The sequence below is a fragment of the Malurus melanocephalus genome, unplaced genomic scaffold (assembly GCF_030028575.1).
Source record: "Malurus melanocephalus ecotype Western Australia unplaced genomic scaffold, MMel_1.1 scaffold_2, whole genome shotgun sequence".
Lineage (NCBI taxonomy): Eukaryota > Metazoa > Chordata > Aves > Passeriformes > Maluridae > Malurus > Malurus melanocephalus.
The window spans coordinates 4,747,259-4,770,308 of NW_026623234.1; the positions used below are offsets into that span (position 1 = coordinate 4,747,259).

The window sequence follows — 23,050 nt, forward strand, 5'->3', positions numbered from 1 at the left end:
TGCACTCAGTTGTTCTAGGACTAAAAAGAACTAAAAATAGTCCTTTTGATTAAGATGGATTTGTGGAAAAGTAAAACTCATAGAGAAACTGCAAAAGGACCGTTCAGTGAAGTGTTTTCCTCAAAAAGAGGCTGARCTTGACTTCTCCTGCACATGTACACACACATATATATACTGACAGACTCATCCCTCTCATCAAGAAAATGGTACATGCTTGTTATYTCTTGCAAACATCAAGCTGAAGTCCTGAGGTGATTCAGAGACTTCTTTAATTGGTCTGTGGATTACACTGAAACACAAAGGATGCATTAGAAGAGAGGATCAAGAGATGGAGAAAGCCAAAAATTGACTTGAAATTGGGGGAAATTATGTTGCAAAAGTGTGGGGAAAATGCCAATGGGAGCCTAAAAATCACAACAGAGAAAAAGAAATATCTAAAGAAAATATGCAGTGAGGAAAGCAACAATAAGAAAAGAAGCCTAAAGGGAAAGCTCTTCATTTCTGTGCCATGAGAATGTATGGGGTTGCTCTAGTTGCTGGAGGTACAGGCATATACTGAGCATTAAAGGGTTCTGCCATAAGAGGCCACAGCTCTGTAGCACTCCACAAAAAGCAGAACATTCTACATCTTCATACAAGCCCCTCCATCCAAAGCACAAAGAAAATAACTCCATCCTGTGAAAATCAGTGTGTGGCTTCTGAGATACAAGACACAGGCYGGGGCCATCAAGAGCAGTGCCATGCTAAGACATAAATGCTCTGTATTCAGTCTCCCTGAAGTGAGATTGATTGTCACCTCTGTRCTATCCTCTGACAAATCATTAACACTAAGCTACCCAAAACCCTTTTGTCCCCAACCAGTACCAGTTAATTATTTAAGCAGCAGAAAAATCTCACACCCTTTTCTGTTTCCCCATTCACACAACTGAACACAAGAGCTGGGATGYCCAGTTTAACACATATTTTCCCTTTGGAGGCTTCAGGACAAATTTCAAAGACAAAGCAAGGTCTTCCAATGAACAGCTCACTTCCATTACATAGGCTATCACCTTTCTAATCTGTGGAGCCCATCTAGAGATGTTCTTTCTTGAACCCAAAATATTTACTTTTTAAATATCACTGTAAAATTCAGATTTGGATCACTACAAAGTAGCACAACAATCCAATGTGAATTGATGTAAACACCGCATAAACCTTACATTTCTGTTGAGAAAATTTACAATATACACTTTGTTTCTTACCTGTGATTTCTACCTTCACATTTTCTTCTTTCCTTACAGATTCTTCCAGAGCTGACKCTTGTGTGGAAAGAGATGATCTTACACCATGCTGAGCCACAGGCAGAGATTCCACAAACTCCTCCGGTTTGTTCTGTTCCATTTTTAATTCCTTTTTCTGGCCTTCATTGTTAYCACGTTGCGATTTCAAGAAAGCAACTAAACTTGGATCTGCAAGTATTGACAAAGAGACAGACAGAGATGTGACAAAGTCTCAAAATACTTCATATGCCTATAGCTCCTGCTATTTCTGTTTCAGTTTTTTCCACATGTACTCTTCCTCTGTACCAACTGTCACTTCTCTTCAAACTCAGGCACTTCACTGTTTTATGACCTCCTAGGCACATAAACTGGGTGCAACTGACTGGTGAGGAGACACTAGAGAAAGACGTGACAAATGTCTTTCAGGGTAAACCAACCACAAAAATTCTATTTTCTCAGCTTCCAGATAAAGATAATTGCTTCCTTTCCCCTCACGGACACTCAAATGGCACATCCAAAACTAGACTATTAATTGTGGAGAGAATTCTGGTCCATGATTTACACAAAGGACYTGACAGTTTGCCTATCCTGTCTGTGGACCACCCAGTGGTATCAATCTGAACACTAGGAGAATACACAGGACAGACACTATAAAAAGAATTACCTGCTCTTTACTGAACTGCATGAGAACTGCAAGTCATAATTCAAATATTATGTTACAAGGAGACTTTTATTGGTTCTGTACTATAAACTCCCCATTCCAACTATGGTCGGACACCACCCAGTAAAAAGAGCCATTCTCTTCATGCTTTGAAGAGAAACATTTGGGAGGTAGATGTGTTTAGAAGGACAGATTATATTCATATGGCTCTAAGATCATAATTTTATTTTCAGATCTGCTACAAATATTCCACATAATTTTGGATGGAGTACACTGTCTCTGAATACTCTTCATCTAGAAGATGGTGTTGGGATGCTTATGCTAGAGGTGAACAGTAAGAGATTGTGCATTGTGCCTCAACAAGGTACAGAAATACTCCAGTAAGCAGTGTCAGAGATATATAAAGTAGAAGAACATAACACCTACAGTGGTTATTTATTCTTTGAAGGACAAAGGACAAGCAGTTGAGAAATGCTCTGTACCGGAGATAAGTAATCTCAAAAATTACTCTGAAACATGTATCCCACACTTATGATTGCTGCACACTCTCCTCAATGATACAGTTTAAACCTTCACTGGTGAAGGACAGGCATTCAGCCCAGTCTCATTAAAGCATTCCTATTTTTTTTCTGAATGCAAGCAGACATCTCAGTTGCTCACACTTCATTGTACACAGCAAGGGAAGACTGTATTCATTATTTCATCATTTCACACAGAGACAAAAAAAGGCACTGATCATGTCACTCTGTGCACAGTATGTCAGAAACCAAGCCTACTTCTGTCCAGAGTCTCCATGAACAAAACCAGAATGGTACCAACAATAAGGCATTGTCCAGCACAGCACTGCGTACCCATTCTCGTATTTCACACCATGGAGAATCATCTGCYTCATAACTAAGGACGTAATTCAGGGACTGGACAGCATCTAACACCCACAAATCATTTACACTCCTGAATATGGAGAAAAAGTCTCCTTGATTCACAGCTCTGTGCCTGAGCAGTTCCTAAATTCATCTGTAAGTCAGCAATTTAGTTTAGGAGTTGCTTCATCTTGCATAGTTCTCTATCCAGATATTTTGAGAATTCCAAAATTACTCCCAGTTTCCTTAGGGCCTCAAAAGACAAAATATATACAATTTTAACCTACAAGGCATATAAAAAATACATTGCTTCAGAAAATATTGTTCAAAAATACTTAAAATACATTCCATCCTTTTTAAACACTGTGAAGTATTCACTTCACTAAAATCCCAAAGGACAGAGTGGTGGGCACAAAGAGYAAAGATCACAAATCAGTCACAAGAAGCAAGTGCCTGAACAGGGTATTTTTCACACACATGCCATTGATATAGGCAGTGAAGCCAAATCAAATACACAGGTCTCTAAATGAAAAATGTACCTAAAAAATCTGGCTGCAATTATTTTGTGCAGTTCCTTTGCCACCTTTCCAGTTATATCCATGCTGCTTGCAATCAAGTCAAGATCATTAATATGATTTTTAAGCTGAACCCACAAGGRACTTCTGCATATAAAAAGCAGGTTGCACCTAAATTTGATGCTAGAGGACYTGAAATCATGAGAATTTAAAAAATCCTTGTCTGCCACCTACATCTATACATCTGCTCTTCCTGAGCATATAAATTCATCAAACCAATGCCAACAAGTGTTGCAGAACCCCAGATCACACAAAGTCTTACCAAACATACCACACTCAGTGTTCTCCTCTACTTTGTCATCAGCTGCCAGTGACAGGCATTCCCAGAGCACCACTGTGGACAGGATTCCAAACCAGACACCAGACCCCTGCCAGAATGCCTGCACCAAACAGCCTGGTAACTGAARCACTTTTTCATAAAGTCAAGGCTAGGTGTAACTTTTTCCGCTCTACCAAGTAGAGGTTTGAATTGAAATCTCCTACACGCCCATATGTTCTCCCTATCCAGGTACTGACAGTTTTGGCCCAAGATTTAGGTATTTTGGAGAGGAAGACCAAGGGCTCTATCTCATCTCAGCATTGCTATGACACTGCTTTCAGAGAATCACATTTTAGGATTCAAACATGTATGTGCAATTATGTACTTGGAGTGCAAAGCAAAAAAGTGCACGGATCATCTTAACCCACAGCAGAGGGGCAATGAGAAAGACTTAAGCCAAACCAGCCCTCACTGAGAAATAAACACTCTTTAATTTCTTCATACTTAGTTCTTATTCATAAGCTACTGACACAACAGTGATGATGTGAGAGTGAATGTGAGAATGAGAAGCATGATTACCCACATATGGAACGAGCAGGAATTCCAAGCTCCTGTCATTGACTCATGAATTTGCTAAGACTTCGGGACATCTACACATTCAATAAATTGCCTCATCTCTAGAACTGACCCTGGGAAGCACATACCCAGCTGAGYCAGAAGCCTCGCCTGCTCCTGCAGGATCTCTTCCTCAGACATGGACCGCAGCTTCTCCAAGTTCTCTTTGTGAATAGCTTGAGCTTCCTGCTCACTCTTTTGGCTTCCAAGACCTTCTCCCGTTATGAGACAAGGACGCTGAGAGGTCAAAAAGTCACCATCTTTATCTGTAAGAAGCAATAGAGAAAGCAGTTAATGATCTGTGTCTACAGCATCATGAATAAATCTCCATTCTATCATTAACAGGCTTGTGCAATTTCTCCTTTTATTTTTTTACCTTGGTAGTAAAATTAGAATAGCTAATAAGCTTAGCTTAGCTTCATACAAAATTAAAATATTTGTGCTTTCATCCCATGTCACAACAAACATGTTGACATCATTTCCAGCTTGTTTCTTTGGGAGCCTGAGGAGGGATGGCAGGGGAAAAGAACTGCATTTCTTTAATGCAAAGGAACAGCGAGAAAAAGTAAACTGGAGCATAATTCACAACTGATGCATCAGAACATTCTTCCAAGCTAGCGAATACTAGATTCTTTCTCTGCCCAAGAATGCCTGAACCCACATTTGTATGTCAGGTGAATCATGACCTAGTAAATATCTGCTGAGTAAGAAAAAATTAAAATTATTACGTAAACAATACTTCCAGAGTGATACTGGATCAATTCTCAACACAGACATTTTTGCTTCTAACAACACCAAGTACTTACCTTTAAGGGTTAAACATATTACAAGTTACAGCAAGGGGCATTTTTCCTACCCTGAACAGAACTAAGTCCCCTTCTTCATCATGTGATCTAAATCAATTTTAAATGTTAATTTCATTTAAAAATAGCACCATGTAACTGCTCCTTCGGTCAATGTGAGACCCRCTACACAAGGACCTGACTTTGAGGCTTTAGTCCTTATGTTTTATTCATATGTTCCACATATTGATTTGGAACACTCCTATGCCCCTAAACCAGCCAGCCCTGAAAGCACCAAATTCCCAGTAAAACAGCAGCAATGACACTGATCATAAAATCAGGAAGATTTGATGTCATTTCCACAGCAGTTGTTTTGCAYATTGAGCAGAAAGAGACAAGAAGACAGAGTGACCTGGCAAAAGCTCCCACAAGCTTCCCACCAACAACAATTAAACTAAAGGTTACCAGGGACAAACATGTTGTTACCAGTAGAAATTAAGGTTCTTCTTTAATTTTTTTGATTTAATTTTAAGGTCCCCAACTCTTGTCTTGCTTCTAGTGATTGTGCCACAACAGTCTCACTGAAGAGGCCAAGCCATTTTGTAACCTCTCTGTTGTGCTACTACATTTTAGAGGCATTCATGTTCAAGGGGATCACAGCTATAAGACTGCTCTATTTCCCTTTGAGAATTCTCCAACAGAATTACACGTCCAATTGTAACAGGACATGTAGAAAGCACAGTATGGTGACCAGGATGGTGGATTTATCCCCACACAGCACACCTGTCAGTTTTCTTACCAATTCTCTGATGGGGGCAGGGTTGACACAAAATTTGGCCAAACTGTGGTAATCTTCAAATGACATTTGGCCCCTATTTCAACGTGAAAAAGAGGGTATCAGGGTAAAACCCAGACACACTGTGGTCCTAAGCAAACTGGGCTGCCCAAGACAACACAAATTTAAAACAGAAAGTCTGGAGATGCTGGTAACAGTTGAATTGGCTTCATCTTTCCTTGTCACKTTGCTGTCAGACAAGTAACTGCTGGAGGTGGCACTGACTCATCAGCACTGCTTCACAGCACTCCTTATGGAGCAAAGCCACAGTCTCATGGCAGCAGACCTGGTGATGGAAAATTGAGCTTTCAAACCCACACCACAGTGCTCCCAAATACTCTCAACACAAGAACCACCCTCTTCCTAAAATTGTGGAAATCAATGACAAAACAAGAAAAACTTCACATGTAACAGAAAGGAAAAGGAGGACAAGAACCTTGAAAAATAAAACTATATGGCCCTGTGTGAAGCAAAAAGGAAATCAGTGAGAAAGCTAACCCAATTTTTAGAATGCACCTCAGAATTTCCTCTCTGKAATTTTTAGTTTGCATCTCAGACCATTTCAAATCATTGCCACAATACAGACATTCCAAGTGACCTTGAGATTCCTAAACTGAGGACAACAATGTTACCCTAATTTAAAGATATGGTGCTCTGATGTTATGGGTTACTAAGGCTATGTAACTACAGTCGGCTGGATAAGCAGAAACTTCTCCACTTACCACCCCTGCTGCTGGGGGTCGGTGCCTCTCCCGCGGATCCCTCAGGATCCAAGGCATCCGGAGCAGCTGATGTTACTTGCACGCACTCGGCAGCAGAGGGAGCCATCGCTGCCCTTTCCGCAATCTTTTTCGCTGCCATCTTCTGTGCAAAGATGCTTTTTCTTCCAGTTCCCAGCTGCACCTGCAAACAGGAAAACCATGTGTCTGCTTTCCTCTCCAGAGTCCCCCTGCACACCTGCCACTTACAAATGTATAGAGCTGACCCTAAAGATGCCCTCAGATCAGACTTTGGGACATGGTATAGAGAGGCTGTTGGCAGTCACCTGCCCTTTTCTGTGCATGTGTGTTTTTTAACAGTTTACTGCTACAACAGAGAGACAAAAATATCGATGTTTTTGGCACCTAGTCAAGGAAGATGATTAATTATAAGTGAATTCAAGCAAGGCAAATACACCTAAAATGTCACCAAATACAACAGTTCCAGCTTTCATGCTGTTTGGAAGCTCTGCACAGCTGAATACCTTGGATTTCTGAGTATAAACAGGGCTGTACATCACTGTGCTCACCACATGCTTGGAACAGGCTTCTTATAAGGTGATTAGAGAGCAGCAGGATGAAGATATTTACACAGTAAGAAGTAAGCAAGTGGTGCTAAAATAATCCTGGCTAAATTACTGTGTTGCTTGCCTAGATGATGGAGGTGCATGGCTCTGAAGAACCTTTCACAGGACACACAGGAAATCCAAAGCAGACTAAGCAAAAAATCTCTTGCATGTCCCCAGACCACAGTAGAAATTTAAAAGGCAATCTGAACATTTGGTAGCAGTTTTGTGCACTTCTGGAACAGATAAACAAAACTGGTAGTTTAAAAAGTATTACCCTTGCCTCTCAAAAAAGCTGTCCTTCAAAATAATCTACCTCCTCAAAGCAACCACAGCTGTCAATCACATATCAATTCCCAGCATCTGACTCCCACTCAGCTAGCAATCCTTGCTACTACAGCAACGACTGATAATAGCAACCACAGCTTCCAGTTTTACAGCCTCAGAAAAAAATGTCAAAATCAAAAAAGCTGCTGAAAATAACCTGAGCAACTGTATTCAGATGTCATGCCAAGAGAAACCAGGTGCAACTTCAATAAGAACCTGGTGGACAAATTAACAGAGATTGCTCCTTAGAAAAAAACCAAGCAGAACAGGGTCAATTATATTACAGCACTGCAGATTTGATCCACCTTACTGAAATCAGCCAAAGGAGGCCAAACCAAAAGGATTCCAATGTTATTTAACTACAGAGTATGGAGTACCCACTTGATGGCAGCAGGATAGAACTCTCTCCTACACTCAGAWGGCAATGCCAGAGGTATGTTGAGCTCATTTATCATCTCCAGCATATAGTCAGTTATAGTGAGCCCTACCAAGCCCCACTATGCATTAGGCTTTACTGGGAGAAATGTTAATTGTTAATGAAGTTGGCATAGAACATCTGCTCCTTACCTCACTTTTTATCTCAGAGCGGTGAAATGTTCTTGGAAATGGATCTCCTGTGGGCACCGGCATGGTAACTGCTGCTGCACTTGTGTCTCGTTCCTGAAGAAAAAAATTCAAACCCTGTAAAACCATTTCAACAGCCAGACATATTTATATCATATAGCTGAGAGCAGACTCAAAATCTCTCAGCTCYGCAGCTCACATCACCATCAGGCTCAGAACACCTTGTGCTTATTTAAAGACAAGGTGAGGCGATTTTCCAAAAGACTGGGCTGCCAACTCCACATATCACTCAAAGCAGATAAAGGAAAACCTAGGCCAGTGCAATGAGAACATCTCCCTTAGTGCCCAGAAAAAACTCATCCAAATCCACACTACAGCACATGCCTGCATGCATGACCTGCAGGCAGTTGGTGCTGGAGAGAAGACCTGAATCTACATTTAACTGACAGAAAAAACACACACAAAGAGCTTTTTTCTTTCAAGGTGCTCCACAACACTGGTCTACAGTGCTGCTTCATTACCTTGTAGAAATAAAAAGCAGCATCAGAACCCTTCATCTGTGATTAGTTCACAGTATTCAAAAAAACAAACATTAAATCACCACAGAAAAAAAACAGACATACAATAATTTTGCTGAAGACTGCTGTAATGTGTCGATCATGACTGTCCAATCTTTCCTCTGGATCTTCATCCTCAAAGTGRACACCAGCACTTTTGATCTTGGACTTTTTTGGAGGAGCTGGAGTTAGAGTTGGGAGAGTATCAGGAAAACCTGAGAAGGGGAAGCAATAAGAAGAAAAAAAAAGTCAAGTTACTGATATATAAGTACTGTGCATTAGGTACCAGACCAAGGCTTCCTAAGAGCACCTTTTATTTCTCTGATCAGAAATAAAAATGAGGAAGCAATAAGACAATTAAGAATCCCCATCTCTAACTTAGACTGTGTAGTAGAGAAACACGCTTGAAGATTTTATTATTCATGTATTAACACACGGTCTTTCCAAAGAGCTCCACAAACAAGAAAGGGTACTGAAGTCTGACTCCAAATATTAAGGGAAGAAACATGGCTGTACAGAAACAAATACTGTCCTTGCAGGTTGTGTTGAGACATAGAAAAGCACATTTCCACTGACAGTTGTTTAAAGTGAGGGATTTGTATGATCATGAAAAGTCAAAGCCTTCTTTCCACCCGCTATTAACAGATCATATTTCCTCTACCTGGAACTAAGTACCGCAACATTTATATTGTTGCTTTTAAGAAAGCATCTTGAACTTCTGAGATTATCAAGCACATGACAAAAGTGTTACAGCTACTACGGATGGAGAAAACAAAAGCAAGCCAGATCTGCTGGCTTAAAATCAGAGCTGCTAGGAGAGGTAAATCTCAAAAACACTGAGAACAGGGTCAGGATAGATGGCAAAATAAGCAGTGAGCATCCAAACAGTACAAATTACAGAAAACCTCTTGCTGGCAAGGTACCACAGACAGCTAATAAATGTGGACTAAGGCAACAAAGGTGTTTCTACTAAATGCTAGTAACACTGGACAAGCTAATCATCCAAAAAAGCTAAGGAACAAACAATACTGCAAGAAGGGCACAAATGCAAGGGAAAAGAAACATTGGGTTTGGAGGGAGGCGAAAGGCAAGCAGCAAGGAACACTGAAAGGCACAGAGAATCTTAGTAATTCAACAAAATAAACAAATTTACCATCCAACATGACTACATCTTTGCTGTCTTGTAGTGGGGGTCTCTCAGCATCTGGGCTCCCTTCATTCCCTTTCCTCTTGTCTGCCTTCTTCACAATCTGCACTGCAGGTGAAGCTCTGGCTGCCAGGAACTGGTTCTGAAAGCGCAGCAGGTCTGCCTCGGACTCCCCAGGCTTTGGTCTTGACAGCATTCTGTCTTCTTGCTCTTGCAGCCCAACCACATGTGCTTTTCACACAGAACCTGAACACAAGGAAAACAGAGGTCGATTTCATGGAGACAGGATGGGGACAGCATGGAAAAATGATTCATTTTTGTCCCACACTTACATTTCTGTATATACTACAGATCCCCTACTTTAGGATCACCCAAAGACACAACTTCTTCAACCAGAGTCCCACTTGAATTGTTTGCCTTGTTCTTCATGGCTGAACAATAGACTAGCAGACAGGCCTACACATGGTCTACCAGCCAGCTAGGAGGTGAATGGCCTCCAGCCACTAAAAAGCCAGCCAAAAAAATGCATCACTGCCAGAATGCCAACCACACGGCCTTCAATTTGCAAAGTCAGAGTGACATCTTGTCCAAGAAAACAGATTTGACTTGTTCAATTATCAATGCCAACCAAAAATCTCTGAGTCACAGCATCACATAAAACTCCCCTCAAGCACACCACCTTCTCCAGATCCCAGCATTAACACCCCTGGCAGGATGCAAGAGCCTATCCATACAGATTTGAACAACACACTCATTGACTCAGTTCTCCTCACTCAAATCTCCCAAGTGTCTTCCTGATGTCAACCTCCTGCTTTCATCCTCTGTCACTGGCCTCTAAATAGCAGAAGCCGTGCTATTTGCAAGCACCTRTATTTCCTGCCCAGGCCAGTTTGGGGTTGAAGAACAAGGGTGAAATATGTAACTGACTTTTACCTCTGTGCACATGACACCTTACCAGGAAGGCAACTGTTTCACCTCCCATTCACCAGGTAGGAAAATATTTGTGACTATTACTCCCCACCTCCCARAGCCTGGGACCAGCAATCCGTTTCTCACAGACAGCAACTAAACTGYCTGSAAATACATTTCACACTCATTTCAATCACTGATCAGCACTAACACTGCAGACTTGGCACCCTCCCACCCTCGGTATGTTGGAATACTTTGTACATATTCAATCTCCTCCACTTTTAAAAGCCCAGCAGGATTCAGGCATGATATATTGTGAAACTGGAAAGGAAAGTGGACATGGATTTTTAAAACCACAGTTATCTGCCATATGGATAGGCAGAACGCATTAGAAAATACAAAGCTTGGAAACAAATCACAGCCTCAATTTCAGACCAAAACAAACTTGGGTCATTGTGCAGGTACAGCCACTGCCCTGAAGCCACTGTTTTCTTTATACCAYTAYCATACTTGATTGTAAAATATGTGGGGAGAAACCWSGTGGMAAAGATRCTCACAGACACAAGAGTTACTGCCTGCAGAAYTTAWGACCTACAATTGGAATATTTAYCCTGTTTTCAGGGRWCTCGTTCTKCGCCAAGGCTGGTTAAATGAGATCCTCTGTGTTCTAAGAGAAAAGGGGGCCAGGAGGTTTTACATTTGGTTTTTGGTTATAGCAAAGGTATTGGTGYAAAACCATCARTCAAAGGCCACTTCAGGCCAGGAAGGGAGGGGAGCACCTGCCATGGTGCCTTGCTACTGTCAGGGAAGGGCCTTACACAAAAACATCTGGGAGGGATCTCACTGTGGCTCTGACTGATGCTGAGAATGCACAAACACTCCCTCCCAGCCCACTCCCCTCCCAACTGCACAGCAAAAACTGCAACCTCCACAGACAGATCCTTTCTTTGTGTGTACTCCTAGCATAAGCGCACACCTACTTGCTGTTTATTTATGGAACTTGCTGCCACAACGGGACTCCCACAGACAGACTTCATTTGCTTGGTCCCTCTTTGATACCCAGAAGGAGCAGAACACGCATCCCAAGCCAAGTGTTCTGTGCCCTTCCATCACAGGCTTCAAAGCCCAAAAGAGGAGGAGGCCAGCATTAACAGGCACAAAATACACACTTGGAAGCAAAGTGTGCTGCTAATCTTTCTGCAAGAAGCCTCCTCCACACACAGCTCTACATAAACTTGTCCAAGTCTTTCCCTATTATAACAGTTAATAAAGAGATACAGTGGGTTCTCAAACTGCCTTTGTGTCTCTGGGAAACTGTCAGCACAGGAAGACAACRAAGCAGCCGCTGTCTAACAAGGTCCGATGTTCCTCCAGGAACCTTTTCCTCAAAGGCTTTGCTTCAATACACGTCGGACTTGCAGACAGAATCAATGTACAGAAAACACTTTGCTTTCTAATGGTACCTTCTTCCACATCCTATGGAAGCCACTRAAGCACATGAGCAACACTCCCTTACCATCAGGAGTCATCATTCCTAACCAGCAGCGCTCAAGGAAATCATGCAAGACAACCGAAAAACTCCTGAGGATCAGCCCTAACCCCAGCACCCTGCAGTCTGCTCACCTCCAGTCTTGCAGCTGGCTACTTAAAGCTCACCACACATGATCTGTTTGCCCACAGGGACCACCAGCCAGCCAGCATAAGCAACACACTGAGATACTGTCCTACAAACACACGAAAGGGATCAGAAATGCTGCCCAAGGACTATGAGCACCTTTACACTGCTCAACATAGTGATTGCTATGTGGACACTATATGTCTTTCTTGATATAATCCAATACTGTTAGGCTTTTTAATTWGTTCTGCCTCATCTGCATTTACAGTGCATTTTTCTTCCATAGTACCAGAGCCCAACATGCAAAGGGAGACTTTTACATCACAGTAACATCTACAAACTACACTCTGTCAAAAGGAAAAGATGAATATGTTGAAGCGAAAAAATCATCTCTGACTGCTTCTGTCATTTTTGAATCCTTGCGTTCGCTCATTCTCAAGTCTACAACTTTTTTACAACTGTGTTGATAAAGTTAGCAGATTTGGGTCAAAGTGGAATAAAAGGTCCTCCTGTCACAACTAGTGCTTCAAACTAACCTCTTTCTTCAGACATTGTTGGTTGTGATAAAAATTTAAAAGGAGAAGCAGAGAGTCAAATCAGTCMCCTGGGCAGCCCAGCAGCCAGTGGAAAGGTACCATTTCCCCACTTGAGATCATCAGCAATGAAGGCCTCACTCAGGATTACGGGCTGCTTTGCAAAATGGTGATGTGCATTCTCTGCTCCATCACAAAAATGCTTTCTGTACACAATGCTGTAATGGCCAATAGTTTTGACACTTTTAGTTGCTACAGAGAAGGCAGACACCTGGAAAGACACTCCTCCGGTAAAAAAAAAAAAAAAAAACAGCCACCAGAGGCAACAACTGCAAGAAATTCTCCTCAAAGTGGCTCCACATCTCATGCTGGTGACATAAGACTCAGAGGCTGTGACTCTATACCATGTGCATGCACACAGCACCTTGCCAACAGAAACACTGCTGTCCCCACTTGCTTCGAAAGTCTCTGCAATAAACAGGCACCAGTATAGCACAAAATAAAATAAAAAGCAACAAGCTGCTATTAACAMACTGAACAGCTGATGCGTCCCAGCGCTCCCACCGCGTTCACAGCCCTCACGGACTTCCACAAACGACGCTGACTCAAGTCTTAAACAAGCGACGGAGACTCGGCCTAGAGAGGCCTATCTGGCGAGGGGAGGGAGGGAGGGAGGGAGGGAGGAGGAACACAGCGGCACAGATCCCGCAACACCCCTGTGCACGGGGGGCACGGCCGCTGCCCCGGGGCCTGAGCGGCGCCTGGCACCGCGCTCCTCTTCACACCACGGGAAAGGCGCAGCGCTGGGCACCTGCCCGCCACACCGAACAAAGCCAGGCCTTGTAAAACAAGGGATCCCCGCGGGCCGGAGGGCCCCGCTGCCGCCACAGCCCGGAGCGGCACAGCCCGGCCCGGCACTCACCTGCCCGGCACCGCCGCTCCCCGCGGCYCTTCCGCCCGGCTGCCGTCACTTCCGAGGAGCCCGCCCCCGGCCCTCCCTCACGCTGGGGCTCCGCGGCTCCGTCCCGCTCGGGTTCGCGCTGGGCTTRTGCGGCTCAAGGCAGCTTCTCCGGTGTTTTCCTTGGGTCTAAACACAGGCCAGCTGCAGCCCACAGCGCGTGTCTGCACACGCAGAAATGCATTGATGTAAACGCAGGAGCCGCGCCTTGTCCTTAATAGACAATGTTGCCGTGCCCGAGACTTGAGCGGTTTTGAGAGAGTAAATACGTAAAGCTCTATGAGCATGGCTGTAATTCATTATTCATGTCTGATTGCTCGCTTGTGATACGTGCCAAGCTTTATTAGAAACCATGGGGGAGCTGTCGGAACCTGCAGGGACTTTAATTTTAATGTTGGTTATGGATTTTAGTGCTTAATCAATTTTCAGCCTTTTTACAGAACCAGAATGAGTCAGGTTGGAAGGGACCACAGTGGGTCACCTGGTCGCATCTCCCTYCTCAAGMAGGGTCATMCCAGAGCACGTGGCACAGGATTGCACCCAAGTTCCTGAGTATCTCCAGTGAGGGARATTCCACCACCTCTCTGGACAACCTGTGCCAGTGCATGGTCACCTGTGCAGGAAAGTTCTTCCTCATGTTCAGGTGAATTTCCTGTGCATCAATTTGTTGGCAGTGCTTGACATCTATTGCTTGGCAATAGATGATATTSCTTCAGCTACATCTCATCTGAAACTRCCCTGAGGGTCAACCAYACAGAACTGGTCAACACCATGGGCAGCAATCCCACCCTGAGTGTGATGGCATTCCATCCTGACACCCATAAGCATTTTCCCTCCCTGACTCCTCTCACTGCCTGCACAGCTTCTGCAGCCACACACAATGTCTCTTAGCATGCAGGTGAAATAAAGAAATTATCTTTTTTGCCATTAAGACATAAAAATATACTCAAAATATATTCCATTTTAATTACTGCAAGACAGGAATGCTTCCCATCAAAACTGCCAGAGCTGTATGTATCTTCTCTTCATTCCATTAATTATTTACCTTCAGTTTTAATAATACAGTTAAGGGCACTATATATAGCTTATGCTCTATCAATAAATCATGCTTATGTGTCTTCATATTTATCTTATAAAATTATAAGTACCAACATGCTTGCATGGATTTGCTAAGCAATTCTAGCAATGAAATTCCCAGCAGTGCATCTCTGGAGTCTTTAAACATGAACTCAAATATTCCTCACTCAACTAGAGCTATTTTATGAGACTTTTTATGAGATTTTTTAATTTTATGAGGTCACCAATCTTTTCACAAGTCTGAGCAATCTCCTTCATCTCCTTCTTCTAGCTCTGTGTTGATTTAAAACCCACTGGGAAAATTAAAACCACTTGAGCTGCCCCCTTTCCCCTCCCCGCTTCCGGTAGTGGAGGAAACACTAGGAGAGATTATAAATTGAAATCACAATTTACTGAAAAATTGCAATAACCAAAACAACATTAATAAATGAGCATACAAAAGAGAGAGTGTTTTACCCACAAAAGGGTATTCACCAGTGAACAAACAAAAACACTTCCCAAACACAGCACCCAGTGTGGTTTTCCCAAAGGCAAAAGATTACTGGCCCTGCACTGGGCAATGTGGTACATGGGGAAGCAAAGCAGAATATTGGGGAGGCTTGCAAYTTAACTTTYGCCSCTCAGACAGAAAACCATGGAAGAASARGGACAAGGGAAAATCTGGTGGAACCTGACAGGGCTCTGAAGCAGGTCAGGGGACCCTCCTCACAGGCCTGGCATTTTGGGAGCAGGACTGGAGAGCTTGGAGGTTTCAGTGGCACTCCAGTGGCTGCTGGGGTCACAGCAGCTGCGGCTTGGGCTCTACGTGGCTCAGCTGGGCTCTGCAAYGCTGCTGCTTTCTTTCTTTCTCTTGGAGCAGCTCACCAGCTCTTGGGCTCACCAGCACTGTCTTTGAGCACCAAACCAGAAAAGCCACAGCTCAGAGGAACAGGAAAGGGACCAYCAGTGGCAGATAGGGGCTAGGTCCACCAGGATGGCCCCAAAACCTGCACACTTCCAAGCAYAGCTAAAGATGGCCACCCTTCCCCTTCCAGCCCCTGGCTCCCCCCTGCTGCAGCCATGTCCCTGCCATCACGTGAGTGRTATGGAATTAAACAGTGCTAGAAACTCTGCCCCTTTCCTCTATAACCATAATAAACTCATCACAAAGCAAACAGTTTCATGTGACTTTTTCACCTATCATCAAACCYAAGAATCCACACAGTATCATAAGGGCAACACACACAAGCCACCTTCCCCATCCCATAAATCCAAGGCACTTTAGTGTGACCCACAATCCAGGCTCAGTCTGTCAAACTAGTCCTTGGGATGCATTGCTTGAAACAGTTCTCCCGTTTGCTCAGCAATCTCCTTCATCTTCTGACGCGCCTCTTCTATGGTGGTGGTGGCGTTATGGACAGTGACACAGCATTCTCCAGCCGTAAGGTTTAGCATCCCACATACTCCATTCTCTTTCAACAACAACACATCTAGGGCTAAACGGTTCTGCAAAGCCGTTTTAGGTTCCTGCTGGACCTGCAAATTCGGTTCCCCGAGCGAACGTCCAGTCCAATTGCTTAACACATGGATTTGCCTAGTTAAGTTCTCCAAGATATATTTGTGCCTTTCAATAACTCCACTAGAAACAAAAAATGATTCTAAGTCTAAAGCAACATTTTGTCCCCAGGTATAATAGTCGGGGACTTGAATGCCCCCAATCCACCCTTTTGCATCTGTTGGATTGTGGATTTCTCTCCGTGCTTTGTKGTTATGATAAAGTGTATAATTGAATGTTTTAGATGGACACATGGTAGGAAACCCAATAGTACACTGGAGTCCAGCCATATCATACATGTTCAAGTGGGAATACATTTTCCCATCTGAACATGCCCATACTGTTCCCCGTGGAGCTGGGTATTTGGCTTGTGAACACTGATACAGGTCACCTTGGAGAACTTCCTGTGCTTCGCGACTTGAATTCCAGACCCTTCTTTGGTCAGGGCCATGTGTAACGGGAATGCCACAGGATAATGCTGTCTCCGAATTTTCATAAGACCCATTGCATCGAGTGTCTTGGTTAAGATAGCCGTAGTTGGGATAATCCCAACAGGTGCACATGTCCCGGATAAAAGTTCTCAGCTCCGAGATGTACCAGGTTTCTATAGGTTCACCTGCTCCAGTGGTACAATCTAATATAYGGGAACAATTCAGAAAGGAGGTCTCTGATTTACCTTGGATAATGCTTCTACGGTTCCTCACTTTCCAGCAGATGCTCTCTCCATTAGGCAGTGTGGTCTGATGGTCCTGACAGTCTGATTTCCCCACTTCCCATTCTACTATTTTCCCTGTGGGGGCCCTGGAGGTCCATTGTAGGGTAGATGTAGGGTCAAAGATTTGTTTCAGAGACCAGGCCCACTCATAATTTGTTCGGTTAACTTGGTGTGCGGTTCCTGGGTTATCGGGGATTTGTATACACCATCCTGCATCCCAATGTAAATTGTACTCGTGTTCAAAAAACCCACCCTCAGCAGGAGAATCCCACCATGGTACCACTGTGCAAGGGATAGAAGTGACATTTTGCAATGTCTCAGTAGGGTTGGTGTCTAATGACCGATAACATGTCTGATTCCATAAATGGCTCCAGGTAGAGTCACGGGGGAACTGGTAAAAGGCTTTCTTGTATTCTACCCATGTCCCATTTGCAGCCCATTGTTGTCCTTCCTTCTGGTCTAGGAAACGGGACTCGACCATTCCCCAGGTAACATTTCCTCCTGTTTTTTTAAGATTATCCAGTTCTCTCGTTAATATTTCTGAAAAATTTAACCAAATCATCATAAATCTAAATCCCTCTGAGGCAGAATTGGGGAGGTTAATACATATTCCTTGATTTGTATGATTCCAAATATGCATAAATCCTTGTATCAACTCCCAAGCTAAATTTGGTTCAGTACTCTGATTCTCAATCGCTGGAGAAAAAATAATACATCCATAACATAAGAGTAAAAACTTTTCCCACACCATTTTTTTTCCTAGTAAAAAGGCAAAATAGGCTTAGCAAAATCCAACTAAAAAATACACAAAATGATCCATCCACTCAACAGTTGAAAGCATAGGTCCAGCAGTAGATTTCAGATAATCTGTAAAACATATACATGCATAAAAACAAAATATGATTAAAAGGAGGGAACAATCCACCACCCAGGCACACAAGTTAAGTGGCTTTTTTAAGGTCAGGGCTACCAATCCTACTCTTGGTAATTCTACCAAAACCAGCTGTCCTAGCTAACAGAGAGGATTTTCAGTCTTTGGCTTCTTTTGCTCCAGGGAGTATGAGTAGGGATTGAAGATAAAAGGCTGTGAGTTTTGGGCACAACCCCAAAATGGGATTATCCCTGCACAACCCCAAAATCAGGTGAAGTTTTAGCCAGCATASGTTTCAAGACCTTGAAAGGTCCCCTCAGAATTATTGGTTCTTGCCATATAACTTTTCCAGCTTCTGGTAGAACTAGACAACCCACAGAGGCCCTTCTACCAAACTGAATAAAGTTTTTCTTCATCTTTAAATCTGTGCAAATAAAACCTGATGTGGTGAGYCAGACCCTCAGGTCCCCATTGCCACATATGTATTGATAATCCAAGAATTGCAAAGCCCCATTCAATATGAAATGGATCTGTTGGACATATTGGTCATAAAATCTGATATAACCCAGCCATGAATATTAACAATTTTAGGACTTCTACATGGAAAGGGGTCCAGGCCCAGGCAGTTCTCTGATATGTTAAACTGTGATGAGGGCAGGCTATGATRGAGAAAGCCAGGATGTATTTTCTCCAAACCAACAGCAGGCCTAGGGCATATTGTAGCTCCTTTTTCCACACAGGAATTTTTATTTGCTCAAGAGAAGTCAAGGTTTTGGAGTGAATACACACTGTTCCATCCCTCCACCATACTCCCAGCAACTTTATGTCAGAAGGTGGGAGTTGTACCTTTTCTACTAAAATTTGAAAACCTAAATTTTCAGGGTGAGTAATTGTCTCTGGGTTTATCCTACTGTTGCCACACTGGGACCACACACCAATATACTGTGAATATATCTACCAGGCCAGAAAATATTTATGACTATTACTCCCCACCTCTGATTCCCAGAGCCTTGGACCAGCAATCCATTTCTCACAGGCAGCAACTAAACTGTCTGCAAATACATTTCACACTCATTTCAATCACTGATCAGCACTAACACTGCAGACTTGGCACCCTCCCACCCTCGGTATGTTGGAATACTTTGTACATATTCAATTTCCTCCACTTTTAAAAGCCCAGCAGGACTCAGGCATGATTACTGTGAAACTGGAAAGGAAAGTGGACATGGATTTTTAAAACCACAGTTATCTGCCATATGGATAGGCAGAACGCATTAGAAAATACAAAGCTTGGAAACAAATCACAGCCTCAATTTCAGACAAAAACAAACTTSGGTCATTGTGCAGGTACAGCCACTGCCCTGAAGCCACTGTTTTCTTTATACCATTAYCATACTTGATTGTAAAATATGTGGGGAGAAACCTCGTGGCAAAGATGCTCACAGACACAAGAGTTACTGCCTGCAGAACTTAAGACCTACAATTGGAATATTTACCCTGTTTTCAGGGATCTCGTTCTTCACCAAGGCTGGTTAAATGAGATCCTCTGTGTTCTAAGAGAAAAGGGGGCCAGGAGGTTTTACATTTGGTTTTTGGTTTTATTTAAGGTATTGGTGTAAAACCATCAGTCAAAGGCCACTTCAGGCCAGGAAGGGAGGGGAGCACCTGCCATGGTGCCTTGCTACTGTCAGGGAAGGGCCTTATACAAAAACATCTGGGAGGGATCTCACTGTGGCTCTGACTGATGCTGAGAATGCACAAACACTTCCTCCCAGCCCACTCCCCTCCCAACTGCACAGCAAAAACTGCAACCTCCACAGACAGATCCTTTTTTTTTTGTGTACTCCTAGCATAAGCCCACACCTACTTGCTGTTTATTTATGGAACTTGCTGCCACAACGGGGCTCCCACAGACAGACTTCATTTGCTTGGTCCCTCTTTGATACCCAGAAGGAGCAGAACACGCATCCCAAGCCAAGTGTTCTGTGCCCTTCCATCACAGGCTTCAAAGCCCAAAAGAGGAGGAGGCCAGCATTAACAGGCACAAAATACACACTTGGAAGCAAAGTGTGCTGCTAATCTTTCTGCAAGAAGCCTCCTCCACACACAGCTCTACACAAACTTGTCCAAGTMTCTCCCTATTAAAACAATTAATAAAGAGACACGGTGGGTTCTCAAACTGCCTTTGTGTCTCTGGGAAACTGTCAGCACAGGAAGACAACGAAGCAGCCGCTGTCTAACAAGGTCCGATGTTCCTCCAGGAACCTTTTCCTCAAAGGCTTTGCTTCAATACACGTGGGACTTGCAGACAGAATCAATGTACAGAAAAYACTTTGCTTTCTAATGGTACCTTCTTCCACATCCTATGGAAGCCACTGAAGCWCATGAGCAACACTCCCTTACCATCAGGAGTCATCATTCCTACCCAGCAGAGCTCATGGAAAACATGCAGGACAACCAAAAAACTCCTGAGGATCAGCACTAACCCCAGCATCCTGCAGTCTCTTACCTCCAATCTTGCAGCTGGCTACTTAAAGCTCATCACACATGATCTGTTTGCCCACAGGGACCACCAGCCAGCCAGCATAAGCAACACACTGAGATACTGTCCTACAAACACACAAAAGGGATCAGAAATGCTGCCCAAGGACTATGAGCACCTTTACACTGCACAACACAGTGATTGCTGTGTGGACGCACTATCATCTGCTGTTGTACACCGTGTCTGTAATAAGTCTCAAACATGAGCCTTCTGTCATGCTCTGGACACTGTCTATAAAACCCATCAGTGCTGMATGAAGTTTTACAAGCACGGTTGGGACGAGAGATCTCAGACTAAAACAACAATGCTCAGAAGGCAACAAAGCCACAGACTGCTTCAAGGATCTACTTCTGAATCAACCAACTTCAGTCCAAGTGTGAGCCTGGGGAGGAAGGTCAGTCAGGACAGTGAGGGACCCTGAGCACCASTGCAGCACCATTGTGTCAGTGCAGCGTTTACTTTACAGAGAACGGAGGTGCACAATGCTCTCCCAAATGCCTGYCAGAAGCAGCGTTTAAGCTTTGAGGCAAACGCTGTCACCCTGGGCCGCTGCTCCGGGCAGCTCGGGCCGCACTCACCTGCGCGGCACCGCCGCTCCCCGCGCACCTCCGCCCTGCCCGACGGCACTTCCGCCCGCCGCCGTCACTTCCGCGGGGAGTTCAGTTTCATTAATTCAATCTTCATTTCGCTTTTTGACGCGKTAATCACGGCCCTGTTTCCCGACACTGTGGTTACGGCTGCCCGCTGCTTCYGCCCGGCCCGGGGCTCCTGGAGGGAGGTGCCGCCGCCGAGGCGCGGCTGTGAGTTGGCGCTGGGYTTGTGCGGCCCAAGGCGGCTTCCCCGGGGCGTTTTCCTTGGGTCCAAACCCAGCCCACCTGTATCCCACAGGGAATGTCTGCGCACACAGAAATGCTTGATCTAAACGCAGGAGCTGTGCCTTGTCATTAWYRKASRRTGTTGCCGTGCCCGAGACCGGAGGGSTTTTGAGAGAGTAAATACGTAAAGCTCTATGAGCATGGCTGTAATTCATTATTCATGTCTGATTGCTGGCTTGTGATTACGTGCCAAGCTTTATTAGAAACCATGGGGAAGCTGTCAGAGTTGCAGGAGCTTTGATTTTAATGCCGGTTATTGATTTTAGTGCTTGGTCAACTTGCAGCCTTTTTACCTGGAAGATGAATTCTCTGAGCAAGGGAACAGGCACAGATCACTGGAGCTTGGACTGGAGCAGGCGGGCTCACTGTTTGGGAAGGACTCACCACAAGGCCCCTGATGCCATAAGAAATGGAATACTGGGGGGTTTTATTACTTCAGAAAATTATACTAAAAATTACAAAAAGTTTTGTYCATTATGGTTATTGAAAGCCCTTATATCTCTAGAAATGAAGATAATCCAACATCTTCTCAGCAGGACAGCCTTACATACATTGTCAGGGAAACAGGGATGTGATTAATTCATACAAATTGAAATGAAAATTTCAGTATTTAAATACTGGGGAGTAAACATCTTCCTCAGTTTTGTGTCTTCTAATGAGCAGCCATGTTCCTGMCATGGTAAAGTTGACAACTGCACTATTTTAGGTGATTGAGCACTCCTTGAAGTAGGAATCAACTTGAAAATGCCCCATTAGGCTTACTACATAACCAAGAGTGACCATGATTCTAACATTATGATCAGACATGATTCTGGCAGAGGTGTTTGARCAGTTACTGCTGTTACATCTGGTGCTTATAGGTGCCCCTAGCAAGAGTGATAAATAGATCTGCACTTAATTGCATTTGAAAATTCACAAAAGGGGCCTCAAGAGTGTTTGGAGTGCTTCTCCAATGCTGCTCTGCCAGACTGCAGTTCATCAGCTGGTGAAGCACTGCTTTGCACTCCCTGAAGCAAATGGAATCATATTAAAGTCAAACCTAGTTCAGGAATAGCAGTGGCTGCTGAGAAATATGGTGTCAAATTCTCAATTTCACTGAAAATAACTGCTACCCTACCACCACCATCTGCCACTTAATATTGTTCCCAATTTATGCTGTTTTGGGATGCAAGAAATACTTTGAAGTAATTGTGCAGGTTTMTTGCAGTTAAAATTCAAGAGCAGCAACCTTTCATATTTTTCCTGTGGAACCACCCAGCATGCTCCAGGACTCTGTTGCTACCACATGTGTGGCAGAATGAAGTGGGAATTATAATGTGTCCTTTGGCATCTTTTTACCTTTTGTGTATCATTGCTTTTGAGGCAGAAGGTCATGAAGTGCTGCTCCAAAATCTATTGAAATCAACAGATTGTGCCTCTGATGGAAGCAAAATGAGAAACCAAGGTTTGAGTTTTTGCATTTCTCATCTTCAGAGTGGACATGAGAGCACCCCTGCCTTTGCAAAAGGGTGTGGCACATGCAGTGGTGGCAGTAGAAGCCCTCTCTCTCCCACTTTGARGCTTTCCTGGGGCTGAACTTGGGAATGGTTTCCCATAGCCCCCATGAACACAGTTCAGTTCTCCCACCTAGACAGTAAGGTGGGGAGGCTGTGGTAG

General features: G+C 43.8%; 1 protein-coding gene across 3 annotated transcripts in view; it reads right to left on the reverse strand.

Annotated features, from left to right (window-relative positions):
• The window catches only part of RPAP1 (RNA polymerase II associated protein 1), a 46,844-nt gene extending 25,582 nt beyond the window's left edge, over positions 1-21,262 (reverse strand). Inside the window, exons 1-7 of one of the 3 annotated variants that reach the window (XM_057365683.1) lie at positions 21,098-21,262; positions 9,772-10,011; positions 8,685-8,833; positions 8,065-8,157; positions 6,569-6,749; positions 4,319-4,495; positions 1,242-1,448 (exon numbers count right to left, since the gene is read on the reverse strand). In XM_057365683.1, the coding sequence (XP_057221666.1) occupies positions 1,242-1,448; positions 4,319-4,495; positions 6,569-6,749; positions 8,065-8,157; positions 8,685-8,833; positions 9,772-9,961 (997 nt within the window). In that variant the 5' untranslated portion in view covers positions 9,962-10,011; positions 21,098-21,262. Of the gene's footprint in view, positions 1-1,241; positions 1,449-4,318; positions 4,496-6,568; positions 6,750-8,064; positions 8,158-8,684; positions 8,834-9,771; positions 11,187-13,744; positions 13,790-21,097 lie in introns of those variants that run through there. The other 2 variants (XM_057365690.1, XM_057365675.1) reach the window with 2 other exon arrangements.
• Between the last annotated feature and the right edge of the window lie 1,788 nt (positions 21,263-23,050).